This window comes from Cheilinus undulatus, linkage group 10, assembly GCF_018320785.1.
Source record: "Cheilinus undulatus linkage group 10, ASM1832078v1, whole genome shotgun sequence".
NCBI classification, from domain to species: Eukaryota; Metazoa; Chordata; class Actinopteri; order Labriformes; family Labridae; genus Cheilinus; species Cheilinus undulatus.
Window position 1 is genome coordinate 38,613,758 of NC_054874.1, and position 17,416 is coordinate 38,631,173.

The 17,416-nt window shown below is 39.0% G+C and overlaps 1 protein-coding gene across 1 annotated transcript in view; it reads left to right on the forward strand.

Moving 5' to 3' along the window:
- Positions 1-17,416, forward strand: part of slit3 (slit homolog 3 (Drosophila)) — a 436,863-nt gene that overhangs the window by 326,919 nt on the left and 92,528 nt on the right. The window contains exons 9-13 of the mRNA XM_041797351.1: positions 1,156-1,300; positions 5,297-5,368; positions 9,182-9,253; positions 11,811-11,882; positions 16,425-16,568. Of these exons, the coding sequence (XP_041653285.1) occupies positions 1,156-1,300; positions 5,297-5,368; positions 9,182-9,253; positions 11,811-11,882; positions 16,425-16,568 (505 nt within the window). The remainder of the gene's footprint in view (positions 1-1,155; positions 1,301-5,296; positions 5,369-9,181; positions 9,254-11,810; positions 11,883-16,424; positions 16,569-17,416) is intronic.

Below are 17,416 nucleotides of genomic sequence, written 5' to 3' on the forward strand. Positions count from 1 at the left end.
TCAACACAGCAGCCATTAGTAAAGGCAGCGTAGTTATCAGCTCCACACAGCTCAGCATTAGGTGAACAGCAGTGAAAGAATTACACCATGTAGAGCACATAATCAGCTAAAAGAGCAGAATAAGAGCAGTAGTGTTATCAGCTGCAGATAGTATAGGCTCTGTTTATAGGCTTCTGATTCAGCTTTCTCTGCTAATAGACTGTCAGCCTGTGCTCTCTCTTTATTAGCCTTTAGCCTCTCTCTTCTGCTTACATGATCCAGAACAGGGCTCTTTTGACTAAACTTTCTCTAGCTATCTTTAACAGGCCTTTCTTTCTTTCTTTCTTTCTTTCTTTCTTTCTTTCTTTCTTTCTTTCTTTCTTTCTTTCTTTCTTTCAAGAATCCTTCTCCCCACAGTCCCCTTAATGAATTGATGTCTTTAAATTCTTTTTGTGTTTTTCAATCACTGTAGTTATGACGGGGAAAGTCAAGTGGTCCGCCCCTGGTCATCACTATTTTTCTTTCACCTTTTTTAAACATTAATTTACTAAACTGTTGTATTGAAATATTGCACCTTACATCACTAGAAAGTTATGATTCTTACATTTTGGACCACTTAAAGATTTAACCAAAAGCATCTGGCAGACCACTAACAAACAAATGGTTTAAATTCATTTTTCCTACTACTTGTTTTCCCTTTTCTTCCAGTGAAAACGGCTCTGTATCAGAAAGGGTCCTGACCCAGTTCGAGTAAAACATGTAATCCAGTCACATCCATCAAGATTCACAGACTGCTTCAAATGTGCAAATAATGGAAATGTTTTTAATTATTCTAGCAGATCTCCAGAAGTAGACCACTTCACTTAGTTGACGCCTTTTACAATAAAAGCCCCCTGCCCAAGAGGCTGTATGTTCTTACTTTGAAAGTGACATTGATGGAAACAGTTTTTAATGGAAGTGAAAAGTTAATGTTCAGGATAAATAACTTAATGCTAAAAACTAATGATTAAAAGTTTGATGATTGTGCATGATAATCTCTGGTTTAAAATGCCCCCAAATGTGGCTGCAGGCAAAGAGGAATCATCTATGTTTCTCTATACAAGTTGGCTGATATTAAAAGTGTGTAAGTGATTTTTTTTCTTTTAAGAATCTGATAAATTATGTTGCCATCCACAGGTCCAGCACAGACAGAACCAAGAACGTGTGTCCCTCAGATAGCTGTGTGTCCACCCACCTGCAGCTGCAACAACAACATTGTGGACTGTCGTCGTAAAGGTCTCACTGAAATACCAGCCAACCTCCCTGAGGGCATTGTGGAGATGTAAGACTGCTTTAGCTTACCTACATGTTACAGGCACATTAAATTGATTTGTTTTCTTTCTGTGCATATGTCTTAGAATTTGCTGCAGTATGTTATTTCTTCATGCACAGGGTCCTGTTGTGATTTGCTTGAAATGTATAGCCTGTAGCCAGGGTTAGAGTATGCACATTTTTTGTGATGGTATAACCATTTTCTTCACCATGATGAATTATAACATTACTTTTAATCCAAAGTATGGGTTTTGCAGTGGCATCTTGTTTGAAACGAAACACCTTTTTCACCGTCATTCACTTTGCCTCTCCTTCTGTCTGTCTCTTGGACACATATTCAGACCCATACACACACACACAGACGCCACAGTGGGACGTGTTTGATATCCGTATTGATCGTTGTACCCTGTTTGTTTGTATAGAGGACAGCTGCTTGATTGCTCTGTGAGTAAGGAAGCAATTCTCCCCTGCACCGCCACACCAATACTGCTATACCTCCCTAGCATAAGTAATAGATTCACAGTGACACATACACCAATGAACACGCATATATGCAGACACACCGGTTTTTGTCTGTGCAAACAAGACTGGTATTTCAGTCCAATACACACACATGGGCACATGGACTGTGACTGAGCCACAGCTAACATAAATGATGAAACCTCTAGGACACACACACAGAATTAGCATTGGATCGATAAAGCCTAAATGCTGCATGCTGTCAGAAACAGTAGATCGTAACAGAATGATATATTGTCAGTCCCCTAGTATGGACAAAGTCATTATTCTGCATGCTGTTAAGCAGCATCACTGCCAAATGTGTGCATGCCATAAGGCAATTTTACAAAACAGGTTCATCCAAAGTCAGCTCACTAAAGGCCTTTGACTGCATTTGAGACTAAGCTCTTTGGGAACATGTTCTCCTGCCAAAACCATCTCCTGTTTCAGCTTTTATTTAATTGCTGTATCACCTTATGGATTTTTTATATTGCCTCTTACAATGTCTTCCTCTTAATACATCTATTGATATCGAGCGTCCAAGTGTCTTTGTCTCAACCTTGTTTTAAGCCTCTAGATATAATTTGCTGCCTATTATGTACCCCAGTTGTCTTTGACAATACGTCCCAATTCTTGATTTATTTTGACCCCTTAGCAGACTTAAGTTGTTGTTGCTCTCCAGAGGTGTGGGCTTTGCAAATTAAGACAGGGACAAGAGCCAAGAAACCGACACTGTGAGGGGTGTGGATGTTTAAAAGCCAAATCACAAGGAAGCATTTGATAGAAGAAACAAAGTTAAAGTGCAAAAGTCTAAAAGTTCCTGAGCTGAACTGCTATCTTTATAGCTAAATGTTAGCTAGTCATTAAATAAACTAGCTAGTTAGCTAGTCAGCAAATATAGGTTTCGAGTCATCAAGATAGCAGGCAAGCAGGTAGGGTTGATGCATAGATAGGCATACAGATAGATGTAACATATATTGAGTTCAATAATTTGTAAAGTGGCAACGTTAAAGCACCTGCAATGAAAACCTAGAAAGGTACTTAATAGCTAGCAAGCTACTGTATTGTATTGTATGGTACTGTATAGATAGAGTTTTAAAGTTGATAAAGATAAAACAACTACAATAAAAACCTAGTGAGCTAGTCAACTAGGCAAGTAAATGTAACTAGTTTAACTAGTCACACAGTACTTGCTAACTGGCTTGCAAGGTTGTTATTACACTTGGTTTATCTTAAAATTCTTCACAACTTAAAGAAATCAGTGTATTGTGAGATCTATGTAAATATCTAAGTTAGCAAGATAACTAGGAAGCAGGCAAGCAAAACAGATATTTAGATGGATGTCAAAGTATATTGAGGTGGCTAAAACAATAAAAATGTAGCTAGCTAGTTAGCAAATATAGGTAACTAGTTAGCAAGACAGCAGAAAAGCAAGAAACGAAAATAGGTGTAAAGATTAATATGAGATATATATATATATATTTTTAACCATTTATTACGTTGCGCAAGATACAGCAACTGCAACGGAAACTTAGCAATCTACTTAGCTAGCCAGTAGGCTAATGTATTGGTTTGCAGGCAGGATAGATAGATAGACAGATAGATAGATAGATAGATAGATAGACAGATAGATAGATAGATAGACAGATAGATAGATAGATAGATAGACAGATAGATAGATAGACAGATAGATAGATAGATAGATAGATAGATAGATAGATAGATAGATAGATAGACAGATAGACAGATAGATAGATAGATAGATAGACAGATAGATAGACAGATAGATAGATAGATAGACAGATAGATAGATAGATAGACAGATAGATAGATAGATAGATAGACAGATAGACAGATAGATAGATAGATAGATAGATAGACAGATAGATAGATAGATAGACAGATAGATAGATAGATAGATAGATAGATAGATAGATAGACAGACAGATAGATAGATAGACAGATAGATAGATAGATAGACAGATAGATAGATAGATAGATAGACAGATAGATAGATAGATAGATAGACAGACAGATAGATAGATAGATAGATAGATAGATAGATAGATAGATAGATAGACAGACAGATAGATAGATAGATAGGTAGATAGATAGATAGATAGATAAAACCAAGAAAAAAGAAGGATGGAGGATGGAGGTCAAGAACAAGACAGGGTGGAAGCAAGAGAGGCGGAGGAGAGGAAGAAGAAGGGTGGATTAGTTCCCATTTATCATTCTGACAGCTGACCCTGTGGCTGGCCTTGGGACCTTACCGCATCCTCCTCCTCTTCTCTGATTTTTCCTCTCGTCTCCCTCATCGTCCACACTTTTCCACTCCTCTGATTTCTCCTCTCTTGTCCCATTTTCCCACTCCCCTCCTATGATTTCTCCCCTCACCTTTGTCCTTTTTCCGTCTAATTTTCTCGCTGCACGTCTATGACTTTTTATTCTTGTCTCATCCCCTCCTCAGCCTTGTTTACTTTCCTCTCCTACTCCCTTCCTGCCTTTTAACCACAGCAACACAGAGACATTAAGAATGCATGAGCTACATAGATGGAGGTGTTGCCTACATCATCAGGGGAGCAGAGGGTAAACTAACTGTACTTTTCCCTAGCAGTGGGCTTTATGCCTAGTTTTGATGGCTCCCCATATGATAATAGAGAAATTCTACCAGTATGGTGTAATGAGTCTGCAGTCTTCCAGAGAAAAGAGGTAATAAATTCCCTTTGGCCAACAGCCTGAAAAAAGTTGAAGAATCAAATGTGTTCATAAATTAAAATAGAGATGAAACTTAAAGAAGAGATTGTTGTGGTTTGATCAAAGTACTTTATACATTGTCCAGGCAAAAAAATACGTGAATAAGTGAAACTGAAGATAATAAATCAGTATTTACCACTACTGGTTTTATCTGAAAACATCCCCAATGTCCATATGTGCATCACAACCTGTATTTAATTGATTTAATGACATTGAGTTAGATTTAGTCAGCTAAATGGTCGACCTAATTTGTCCTGAAAACCTTTATGCACAACGTCGTACCTGTTTTTATAGACTATTGCTAAGCAAATAAAAATTTTTGTCCATGCCCCAGTTTTTGGCTGGTCTCCTGTAAGCCCATTTCACACTGAGTGACCTTGCTCAGCCCCTGCTGCAAAGCACTGACCACCCTGCAGAAAAAAAATGTGTAGATGTTGATTGGAACAGCCACCTTTTGAACTTTCTGTTCCCATGTGTTTGGCAGATGTGGGGTAAAGCAGGGCCTCAATAACCAATGTTTTCTCTGTCCTTGGTGAAATTAAATATTGAAAAGAAGGGAAATTAGCTGATAATCTTATGCATGGTATGCTGCTTTTGAAGTTTTATTTAAATGTCCCCATTGTATATTTAAGGGGTAATGAGCTGTTTTAATTATTTTTTTTCAAGGTTTGTAAGATCATATTATGCCCCTTTTCTCACCTCTCGTCTCTCTTTTTGTCTTCTTTTTGTTTTGCTTCTCTCTTCTTCTTAGACGTTTGGAGCAGAATTTGATTAAAAGCGTCCCTGCTGGAGCCTTTTCTGCCTACAAGAAACTCAAGAGAATGTAAGTCTGAACAAACACACACTTCAAAACACAGACCGACATATATCTAGACATCCTTCAAATGTGTGCATGAGCATTAGTTTTGTTATACTAGATATGACATTGCATACTGACTTGATTACTGAATTAACTCCTTCAGTCTTTTATGTAAATTGCATTTAATCAGTAAAGTTTAATTGTGGTCAGTGACGACAAATTAACTGTAATTTTTGCCCTAAAGAATAATTCATAAAAGATTGATGAAGACAAAACAAAAGGAGATCCAGTGTAGAGCCTTGGGGAAATCCCAAGTCTGGAGTTAGTCAGCAGAAATTAAGCAGACTAATTTACACAGAGGAATGTTTAAACTGAGAGATTGGGGTGCTGATGGCCTAGTGCAGTAGATTTGTTTCACACATCCATCTGGTAAACCTCTCATAGACAGCATTTGGAAAAGGGCAGAACCTTTGAAATAAAAACTGGGAGGGTGATTGGATGAACATTCTGTCTGTCACCTTTACGGGCCAATCAGAGCAACAAAACACATGATGCTCCTACCGAGGACTAAACTCCATAGAGAACCGCACATTACTGCGAACAATGCCGACTGCAGACATGTTAGTACACGACTTTTGTCGTTTTTGAAAAGAAAACAACTCAATACTGTTCTTTGTTCTTCTTTTAATGAAGAAATGTTGTCAAGTTCTGATATAACTGGCGCTTTAGCAGCATCCACGCTAATCTCTTCCGCCATAATTACACCAGCCTTTTGTTGCTGCTTGCTTACGTCACAACTCCACCGCACCCGAAAGTACTTCCCACTCATCGCTGATTGGTCCTGTCACTTTCTGACCGGGTCCAAACCGTTGAGATGGGAGCTTTACAAGGTGGAGTCACCAGTGAGAAACACAGAAATGGGCGTATCCATCTGCTTTGCAAGGTTACTAGTGCAGTCGTTCTCAACGATGAGGTCAGGACCCCCTGCAGGGTCATAAGGCACTGAGAGGGGGTCACCACATGCCTTCCAAAACACAAAGCATATTTAAAAATGATTCCAAATTGAATATGTGACCCATTGTTTATAATATATATGCATAGATTAGTTCAATGCAAAATTAAAATGTGGTCATTTGCTTACATTTATGTCAGAATTAAAGTAGTATTTTAAAGAATCCTAAGTCTGCACACAGCTATTCTGTAATTTTCATGGCTGTGTTCAACTATGCTTTGAGTACCTTCAGACACAGTAGGGGTCCCTGGTCCCTGGCACCTTTATTTTGGGGGTTCTGGGCTGAAGGGTTTGAGAACCCCAGGGATAGTGGTTATGTCCCTGTGCCCCATGTATAGAGTCTTTGTCCTCAAACTGGAGAATCTGGGCACAAATCTAACTCCTTTCTTACATGCCAGTCTCCATTTTCTCTCTCATCATTTTCCGACTTTATCCACTGCTTTACCAAATTAAAGGAATAAAAGCCCAAAAATACATCTACTACAGCTCTGACATACTAACAGCATACATCCAACCTTTATATTAACTTATAGTTAAAGCTTTTTATTGACAAATACAGATTTAAAGAAGTGAAGAGATATCAAACAATGCTTTACCAACAATAGTGCATGACGGCTTAATTGCTTAATTGAATTAATAAAAAAATACAGTTTTAAAGCATTTACATTCAAATAAAACAACAATTTGAGATAAGGGCTGTTGACAGCAAAAGCTGGGACAGAGATCACCAGTTTAAGGCCTTTGCAGAGGAGAGAGACATGCAGTGCTAGAATCCATTTACCATTTTTCCTGGGGTTTTCTCATTATTGGTTACAATAAGATTATATAAATGCATAGTTCAAAGGCAAGGGTCAAGTGTATTTTCTGTTTATAGATCAGTTAAACCAAAACATTAGATAAAAAAAATGCTTCAAATTTTGATGACACAAGTGTTAAAATAGTTTAAATGTAGTTCTGAGGAATCCTACAGTGATTTAAATCCACACAGAAGACTTAAATGCATTACACTACAGATATATAGTGTTAAGCCCTTCCCCTACATGCAACCATGTTAACACTTGTCCCTCATTGCAGACTTTTTTACTACAGCTTACCTGTCAGTCAGTGGAGGGCTGGGGGAGAGGAAAAGTACTTTGGAACAATTTCAGGGTAAAGTCAGGGTGATAAGTGCTGTTTGTGTTTACACATGCAGCTCACCCAGGTAAACTCATGATATTTTAAAGAGTTTGTGCAAGTGTGAATGGGACTGTACAAACTGGGGGGAGGTAAGCTCAGTCAGTCACTCACTCAAGTTTTGCACGTACCCCACGTTTTCTAGTGCCCTCTTTCCAGACTTAGAAGGGGCAGTGGCGAAATCCTCTCCAAAAATAAAAGGACCAGAGAGAACTGAAACAATATTAAATTATTATATTAGTTTAGTCAAATTTTGCTGATGAGTCACAAAGTTCTTGGAGATTTCCCATAACAGTAACTTTGGAATGTGCCTCCAGATAATCTCAGTTTGAAGGGCCTTATAATCTCATACTTCTGCAGGCCTTAACCTAGGGTTAAAGTGAGGCAGGGGGATGGCATTGGGTATCAGCCCCGGCCTGGATTGTATCCAGAGCGGCCTAACTGGATGTGAGCAACTTGCACATCATCCCCACCCCACTTCAAGTCAAGCTTGTTCCTCTGCAGGCCTTAACCTCAGGTTAGGGTTAGGCAGAGGGATGGCTCTGGGTATCTGCTGAGGGTTGGGTTGAATCCAGAGCAGGCAGACTGGATGTGACCCATGTGCATACTAACCTGTACCCCCTTCAAGCAAAGCTCATTCCACATCAGGCCCAGTTTTAAGGTAAGGCAAGGGGATGGCTTTAGGTATCTGCTGAGGCCCAGGCTGCATCCCAACAGGCCCTCCTAGATGTCCCAAACATTTGAATATTTGGGGAAAAAAATTGCAATTAGATTACTTTTCCAAAATTGTTCAGCCCTATTTAGAATGAATGGGAAAGACATGCAGGGAAGAAGCCATATGCTTGTTTCCAACTTGTGCATATTGAGATATAAGCCTCTGTACATGGTGCATACTTGTGTACCTGCACATATTTCTGGATATGCTCATGTTTCAGGGAACTATTTAAGTGAGTAATTTACAGAAATTTACAATTTGCAGAAAAAAAGGGAGCTAATTTTTCGTATTTGCAAACAGGTACTGAATACCTGGTGCCTATAAAATTTTCATACTCCAGACTCAATAGTGCAGTATTTTTAAAGAAGGTTATTTCTCTTATCTGAAGTGTAACCCAGCATGTATACCCTCATACACCCTTCTGTCCCTCACACAGGTCATGTCACACATGTCTCTGTCACACACTCCACAGACATAAAGAGCACTGGTGAAAAATGTCCTTATCATGCAAATGCCTGAAAATGCCAGACTTGCAGACTCGTGCAAGGTTGGAAGGTTATACATCCACTCTCACAGGCACACACACACACACACACACACACACCTCTATAACCTCAAGTGTTTAATAATATATCTTACAGGGGTGGAAGTGAATGACATGAACTGCACTTAACATGCCACTGCTTCTTCTCCCTCTCCTGTCTCTTCATCTTTTTTCCCTTGCTCTGTCCATCACTCTGTCCCTCATTTACTTACACATTCAGCCCTTCTTACTTTTCTCATCCTGTCCCCTTGCCTTGACCTCTGTTGATGTAGTCTCTTGTGATCATTTGTCAGACAGATCTAGGACGTTCATGAATGGACCCCATTACTGTGTATTACGGTAATGCACTTATATCCCTTCTCTCTCTTTCCTCCCCTCTCTCTCTCTCCCCAGTGATTTGAGTAAGAACCAGATTTCTGACATTGCAGCCGATGCTTTCAGCGGCCTTCGCTCACTCACTTCACTGTAAGTATGACACACTTCAATGCACAGAGACATGCATATGTACACATACCCAGACAGAAGAGTAATTGCATTTCCAGACATTTAGCAAATAAAAATGTTGTCGCTGTCGATGCTGACAACACGACCATAGCGGTGCAGTGTGTGAGAATGTGCCGTTAGTGTGTCACTGTTATTGTTGGTGTGTTTGTGTGTAATTGTACCGGTCTGTAATCACTGAGGGTGAATGTGATAAGAACATGAAGGACAGTTTAATTTGAATCAATCTGGAGCATGGAAATGAGACAGACCAACAGACAAGAAGGGGCAGACAAGGTGAACTCTGGTGGGTGTCAAAACGTGCACGCGCCGGCACGCACGCATATAGCCAAGTCTGCTGAACAGTAATTGTACATTTTCTGCAGAAAGGCCAACTGAGGCGTGAGCAAAAATATAAAACTGCTCAAGTGAATTAAACGGTTGCAGTTGGAATTGGGAACCCATCTTAAACATTATTCCTGTTTATGACACTAAAATGGGATACAGTGCATTCAGAAATTTTTCAGGCCCCTTTATTTTTTCAGTTTTGTTATGTTGCAGCCTGATGCTACAGTAGAAAAAAATATTCTCTTAAGTCTACACTCAGTTTTTGCAAACCTTTAAAATAATTTTAAAAATGAAATATCACATTTACATAAATTTGGATCCAGAATGGATCCACCTGTAAATTAAAATGTGTTGTGTGTTTTGCACTAAAGAGAGACCTCCATCAAGCTGCTCTGCAGCCCTCCCAGATCAGTGGAGGGCTGCAGTAGTGATGGTTTTTCTTTTCGAACTTTGTTCCATCTCCTCACTAGATCTCTGGAGCTCAGTCAGAGTGACCATCAAGTTCTTGGTCACCTCTTTTACAAAGGCCCTCCTCCACCAATTGCTCAGTTAGCCCAGTGACCAATTCTTGGAAGAGTCCTGGTTGTGCCAAACTTCTTCCATCTGAGAATTATGGAGACCACTTTGGAACCTTTAGTGCAGCCGAATTTTTTTGGAGCCTTCCCCAGATTTGTGCGTTGGCAATTGTGTCTCTTAGTTCTGTGGGCAGTTCCTTTGACATGGCTTGGTTTTTGCTCTGATATGCATTGTCAGCTGTGAGGCCTCCTTCAGAGAAGTGTGTGCCTTTCCAAATCACATCCAATCACCTTAATTTACCACAGGTGCGCTCAAATCAAGGTGTAGAAACATCTCAGCCAAGATCAAGAGAAATGGAAGGAACCTGAGCTAAATTTCAAGTGTTTTTGCAAAGAGTCTGAAGACTTATGTCAAAGTGATATTTTGTTTTCCATTTTTAAGAAATTTACAGAAGTTATTAAAATTCTGTTTTTATTTAGTTAATCTCAGTAGTGAGTGTAGATTAATGAGAATAAAAAATACATATATTTTTGTCAACTGTAGCACCAGGGTGCAACATAAAAAAAATAATTAAAAACTGAAGGGGGTCTGAATACTTTCTGAATGCACTGTAACTGGCCAAGCAGTTTACCAAGCAAAAAAAACTACTTTACAAAGTATGTTTTTCCATAATCTTCCATAAACAATTTTATATTCCCATGCCTATTAAGCTGATAACAAAACCTCTTTTAGTGTATTCCATCTTTATCAATTGGCTATGAGATTTTTTCATCAGTGGATGTGTTATCTTTTATATTGCATGTACATTTAGTCAAGTATCAGTTCAGTCAAATGGCGGAAATAAAGTATTAAGAAAAGAAATGAGAATAATCCCCTTGGTTTTTGAATTCAAGTCTAACAAAGAGATGGAAACCAAGTATGATCAGACTAAAGATTTCTATCTTCATCTTTCAGAGAATGCATCATCAGACAGCTATCATGTTGAAGAAACACTTTATAAAGATGCAATATTGCTGGCGTCAGGCAAAAACCTTGTATCTCTATTTCTCAGGGAATGAATAAACACTGTATTTCTCAAATAATTTAAGACCGGATGGTCATAGTCAGCATCTTTTTTGACTCTTATTATTTTTTTTTTAAGTTTTTAAAACCTACAGACAGATGTAAAAGTTATTTATCTATTTCTGCCCTCTTTATATACATTTTACTGACTTATATTGTTAAACTCTTGTTTTGGTTTTACTCCTCTTGTCTAATTTAATTTAAACAAATGCTTATTTCACATAATGATTCGTGCTTCTCTTAATAAACAGTATGGTATTGTATAATATACCACAGTTAGGTATGGTTTTACTTGTTCTGTATGCAGCATAATACGGTAACTGACACAAAATAGATATATATGAAGTTGTACTGCTCGAATTCTTACAACTACATCATAAAAGTATCCTGAAGAAGACTTGCTGTAGTCTGTTCCTCACAAGAGCTGGTTAAATGTGTAATGTAACAAAAATCTCTGGAATACAACTTAATGACATAAATACCATGAGATACCACATATGTGGATGTAAAACATTGCAGCTTTGCAGCCAGCTCCAGGCCACAGAAGTCTTTAAATGTAAGCACCTTCTAGTACACACTGTACTCTAAACGATGTTGTTTTGCTTCTCTGGTGCAGGGTGTTGTATGGCAACAAGATCACAGAGCTGCCCAAGGGATTGTTTGATGGACTGGTTTCCCTGCAGCTACTGTAAGTACTGTCTGTGTGATCTGTTGTTATGTGTTTACCTGTGTATATGTGTGTGGTACCCTCTGGGGTAACAGAGAAAGAAACAAAAGGATATCACACTCCAACAATGGATGAACCATTGTACCCAGAAAACAATGTATGTAGTTTTTGTGGGTTTAAGACAGTCTGCTTCATTTTGCTGTTTAGCAACAGTTTCTTCAAAAAAAAAGGCCAGGAAAAGATGGGTAACCAATGGGCATGCACATGAAATAAAAAGAACAGAGTAACATACACCTCTAAAGGCACATATGAAGGGGAAGTGTCCTCTCAAACGATAGCTACAACAATGATCTTATGTTGACAATGCCCCATCCACAACTTATAAACAGGTACAGAACATGTCTTCTAAGTTGTAGCGCTTCATCATCAACAATCATGCAGAATCCCTCACGCCATCATGCACATATAAAGAAAGAAAGATAACTGATAGAATAAAAAGACAGTATATGCAGAATTGCACAATTAAAACACCAAATCACATGACTGAACCTCTTTGCAGGACTAGTTCCTGAAATTTTAAAGTATGTTCATTTCAGCCAGGTGGCTTTTGTTAAGAATTTTAAAAGTTAAGGAATTTATATTGTTTAAAGGTTCCAGCATTACTTGCAGTGTCCCATTATATTTGATACAGTGTCTTTAGAAAGTATTCATCCCACTGGATGTTTCATATAAATCACACATGGTCAATATAATTTGTATTTAAATAAAAGAGAGAAAAAGAAACATCTGTAATGTAAAAGTGCAAACAGATTTCCACAAACTAATTTAAGTTAAATTAAAAAATATGAGGTAAAATAAGTGACTGCATCAATATTCAACCCCTTTTAAGTGAATGACCTAATTCAACAGAGGATCCGCCAATTGGTGCTAGTAGCTACAATTGGTGAAATGGGATCACCTAAGTGCAGTGAATGTGTCTCAAATGATTGCAGCATAAAGACACCTGTGTCTGGAAGGTCCATTCACTGGTTAATCAGTGTTCCTGGCTACTATTACACCATGATGACAAAAAAAATAAATAAATAAATAAAAAAATGCTCCAAGCAGTTTAGAGAAAAGGTTGTTGGAAAGAATAAGCCAGGAGATGGATACAAGAAATGTTCATGTCAGTGAACATCCCCGTTCATAAATCCTTCATAAAGAAATGGGAGGAATATGCCACATGTTTAAGTCTGCCTAGATCAGGCTGAAGGAGACTAGTGATGAGGGCAACACCTATGACTACTCTGAAGGAGTTACAAGCTTCAGCAGCTGAGATGGGAGAGACTCTGCATACAACATCATTGGCCAGGTTCTTCATCAGTCAAAGCTTTATGGTAGAGTGGCATGCTGAAGAAAACTCGGATTCAATCTCAGCTAGAGTTTGCCAAAAAACATGTGGGAGATTCCATGGTCAAGTGGAAGAAAGTTCTTTGGTCTGATGAGACTAAAATGGAGCTTTTAGGCCATCAGACAAGACGCTGTGTTTGGTGGACACCAAAAACTGCACATCACCACAAACCACACCATCCTCACTGTGACACACGGTGGTGTCAGCATCATGCTGTGGGGATGCTTCTCGGCAGCTGGCCCTGGACGGCTTTTAAAGGTAGAGGGTAAAATGGATGTGGCAAAATATTGTAAAATCCTGGAAAATGATCTTAATCAGTCTGCAAGAGAACCGTAGCTTGGGAGGGAAATTTATTTTCTGGCTAAACAATGACCCGAAGCATACAGTGAAAGCTATACAGAAACAGTTTGAAGACAACAAGGTGAATGTTCTGGAGTGGCTGAGTCAAAGCCCAGACCTCAGTCCAATAGAGAATTTGTGGCTGGACTTGAAAAGAGCTGTTCACGCCTGATCCCTGTGCAACCTGAAAGAGCTTGAGCAGTTTTGCAAAGAAGAACGGAGTAAAATTGCAGTGTCCAGATGTGCCAGCCTAATTGAGACCTATCCACACACACTCAGTGCTGTGACTGCAGCCAAAGGTGCATTTTCTAAATACTGACATGGAGGGGGTGAATATTTATGCTGTCACTTATTTTACACTACATATTTTTATTTAATTGACATTCTTAAGTAGAAATCTGTTTTCACTTTGATATAAAAGAGGGTTTTTTGTACATTTTTTGTAAAAGAAAAAAAAAAAGACTAACTGCACTGTATACCCACTTCTTAGAGCTTCACTTCACCACTGCTGGTGTTACAGTACTGTAGGATACTGAGACTCACAAAGGTAGAAAAAAGGTGAATGATTTGTCTCCTACCCCAGAAGATTGAGACAGTGGGAGAAATAATTTCTTTGCTGATCTTTTGTTGCAGATATATGTCGTATAGTCTTTCCAGGACTGAAAATTGTCCGTCATAAGCCCAGTTGTTATGAGAAGAATCTTTTACAATATGATTCATTTCTTATTATAATAGGAGATTTAAGAGCGTCAGATGAAAAACCGAATACATAGGCTCTTATTACTTTGAAATACAGTATGTTGGTGATAATAACAGGAAGTTCAAACCTTGCTAATAATCACAGTGGCACAGTGATGGCTAAAACAGAATCCTCTCTACATGCATTAACTCTCCATCTGTTGTGTACTAAACTGTAATCTCCCACAGTTCTGCAAACATTAGTTACTCCTAGAAGGAAAGCCATCTATTCTGAATGATTCCTGAAGGGCACAAGATCAAATTGCAGCAGTGGTTCAGCATGCAGTAAAAATTCAGATTCCTGTACCACCTACATCTGTACTGTATGTGGCATATGGTCCCTGCAAATGCCGCAGTCCACTGCAGAAACTGCTAATGTTCTGGGCTTTTCCGTCGTAAAGGGAAGCCAAGCAAAGAAAATGAGGATGAGTGAATCTAACCTGCAAACACCTTTAACGGCCTGAGGTGGATCATTGGGATGCATGGTGCATAGTCAGAAAAGGAGGGAAAGAAAGGGAATGGGGATGGAGGGATGGATAAATTAATGGATAGAGATGAAAGAAGAGAAAAGACTTAGACATAAGAAGAAACATTTTTGCAGATGATATTTGAAAAATGAGTTAAGAAACATGAAATGTAGATCTTAATTAGCGTTTAGTATCCCTTCATATCCCTCAGACCTGATCATGATGCTGCTGTCATAAAATGTTAAACAATAACTGCTTTATATTCGTTAAAACATGCATGCTTGTTCCTTTAATATGACAAATCAAGACTGCTTCTGTGCATTGGTGACCGCTTCAATCATTGAATAAATAGGGTGCTGAATGACTACTTAATATTCATGTCTTGCCACATCATTGGTCAATCCCACAAAGACACCGCCTGCGGCTCTTGGAGCGCTCCTTCAGTGTAGGGATGGAATATGTCTTTTAATATTTTAGCGCTGATAGAGGAAAACCTCCCATCCCTAAAAAGTCGGTCAGATAGGCAGGGCCTTTTAAGATGCTGTTAGTCTCCCATAAAGAGTAGTGTTTCTGAATTATACATCAGATTTAACAAGTGAATCAGGCAGCATGTCAGCCCTCTGTTGCAAAGATGAGTTTATTGCTTTGTATAGCTACCGGTCTGCTGTTTATATTGTCTGCACTGCTTTATTTTACTGGTGCAGTTTCAAGTAATTAGTTCCTCCTGTGAGCTTCCTAATGAGGCGTGGATATGTCGCAGAGCAGCGTGTGTGTGCGTGGATCTGCCTGTGATTTTGTGTGTGGTTTGAGAGTGTTTTTTGCCGGTATGGCTGCTCGTTAGGATGAGTCGAGATGATTAAGCTGAGCTGCTGTACCAAGTAGCGAGTCACCAGGTAGAGAGTAAGAGTGTGACAAAGGAACAAAAAGGTGAAACAAAAGACAGAGAAAGGAAGAGAGCTTTGAAAAAAAAAGAGAAAAGGATCAAGAATCCGACAGAAAAAAGATAGAACCGTCAAAAATCTGTCAGCTTAGCCATATTAGCGAATGACATGCAAGTATGAAAGGACGGTTAAGCGGAGGAAAGGGTGGAGGTGCAAACCTTTCCTGTCATTTATTTAATCCCTCTATCACATTTCTTATTTTCCTTTCTCTCTATCATCCATTCTACTTGTCAGCTCCTTTCACATAATTGTATATCTGTGTCACTCCAAGTCAAATTTTCCCTGTCCATTCACTGTCTTAACCCATTATTTCCCCCATTGCATCTCCATCTGCCTTTTTTAACCACCTCTCTGTCAAAACGGGATTTACACTCTAGCCAATATGCTCCCAGAGATGAAAAAAGGAAATATATAAAACTTCAATTTTTTTTTAGATTTATGTGGTGGATCCAGACAAAAATATAATCATAGCTGTGTGGATAGGGTTAGAGGGGATTTGGGGAGGGAAGAAATAGTAAGAAGAGGACAGGGGAAAAATGTGGATTTATAAGAGGTGTTTTTGGGACTGTAAATCTTTACATCATCTGCATATAAGTTTGGGTTTATTTTGTGTCATGCACAGAGGTAATGAAGTTAAATCAGTATGAATGATTAAAAAGTAAATACTGCATTGTTGCTTGTGTTTCAGGCTACTGAATGCCAACAAAATCAACTGTTTGAGAGTCAACACCTTCCAAGACCTTCAGAACCTCAACCTGCTGTCACTGTACGACAACAAACTGCAAACAATCAGCAAAGGATTGTTCGCCCCTCTGCGCTCCATCAAGACTCTGTAAGCATAGACCTTAAAAACTTTGAATGGCATTGTATTTTTCTAGCATTTTAATTCAGACAGCAACACTAAGAACTGCACATGACTAAGGTTATTTAATCAGCACCAAGAGTCACGTGATGCTTCTGGATCTTTTACTTGAGGCTGTTAACTAAAAATCTACTGCTTTAAGTCACTGCCTTTGTATTAAATTTGACAGTGCTTCTCAACCTCTTTGTGATGTACAAAAGTGCAAAATATTTTTGTGACTGGCTCTGACATGTTGTGGTGGTGATGTTATTTGGAGCCAAGACATTCTAAACTTTCCTTTTACAATCACAACAGATGAGGCAGCAAGATGTTCTTCGAGAAGGTCAGGTACTGTTGAGTTAATGTGGCTTTTCTGAGCCTTGAGGTGACAAAAAGTAGTGGCCTTTGGCACTATAATATTCTTTTTTTTTTTTTTTTTTAAAGATTTATTTTTGGACTTTCTATGCCTTTCTTGGTAATGGAGGACTTAAACCACTAGGCCACCTGCACTACGGAAATATTCTAAACCATAAATATCACACAATGAGACAGGACAAAGAGAGGGAGACCCCTTGCCCAAGTGCCACTTAGCATCCACGCTTGCTGTAGCTCCCTATTTAGCTTCCAGGTACCTGTTGCAGAGTGGTCTGGTAGTAAAATTAGCAGGGGACCAAGCACCCATCGGAAGAAACTCTGATTCATCCAGTATGCTGAATCTGTTAGCCAGTGGATGGTGGCTGGGTGGCAGGGGCTACCAGCACCAGACACCCTTGCATTTGATGATCCAGGGTTGGCCCACAGATGGCACAGAGCAAAGAGGAGAGTTTTCTTTAAATCCC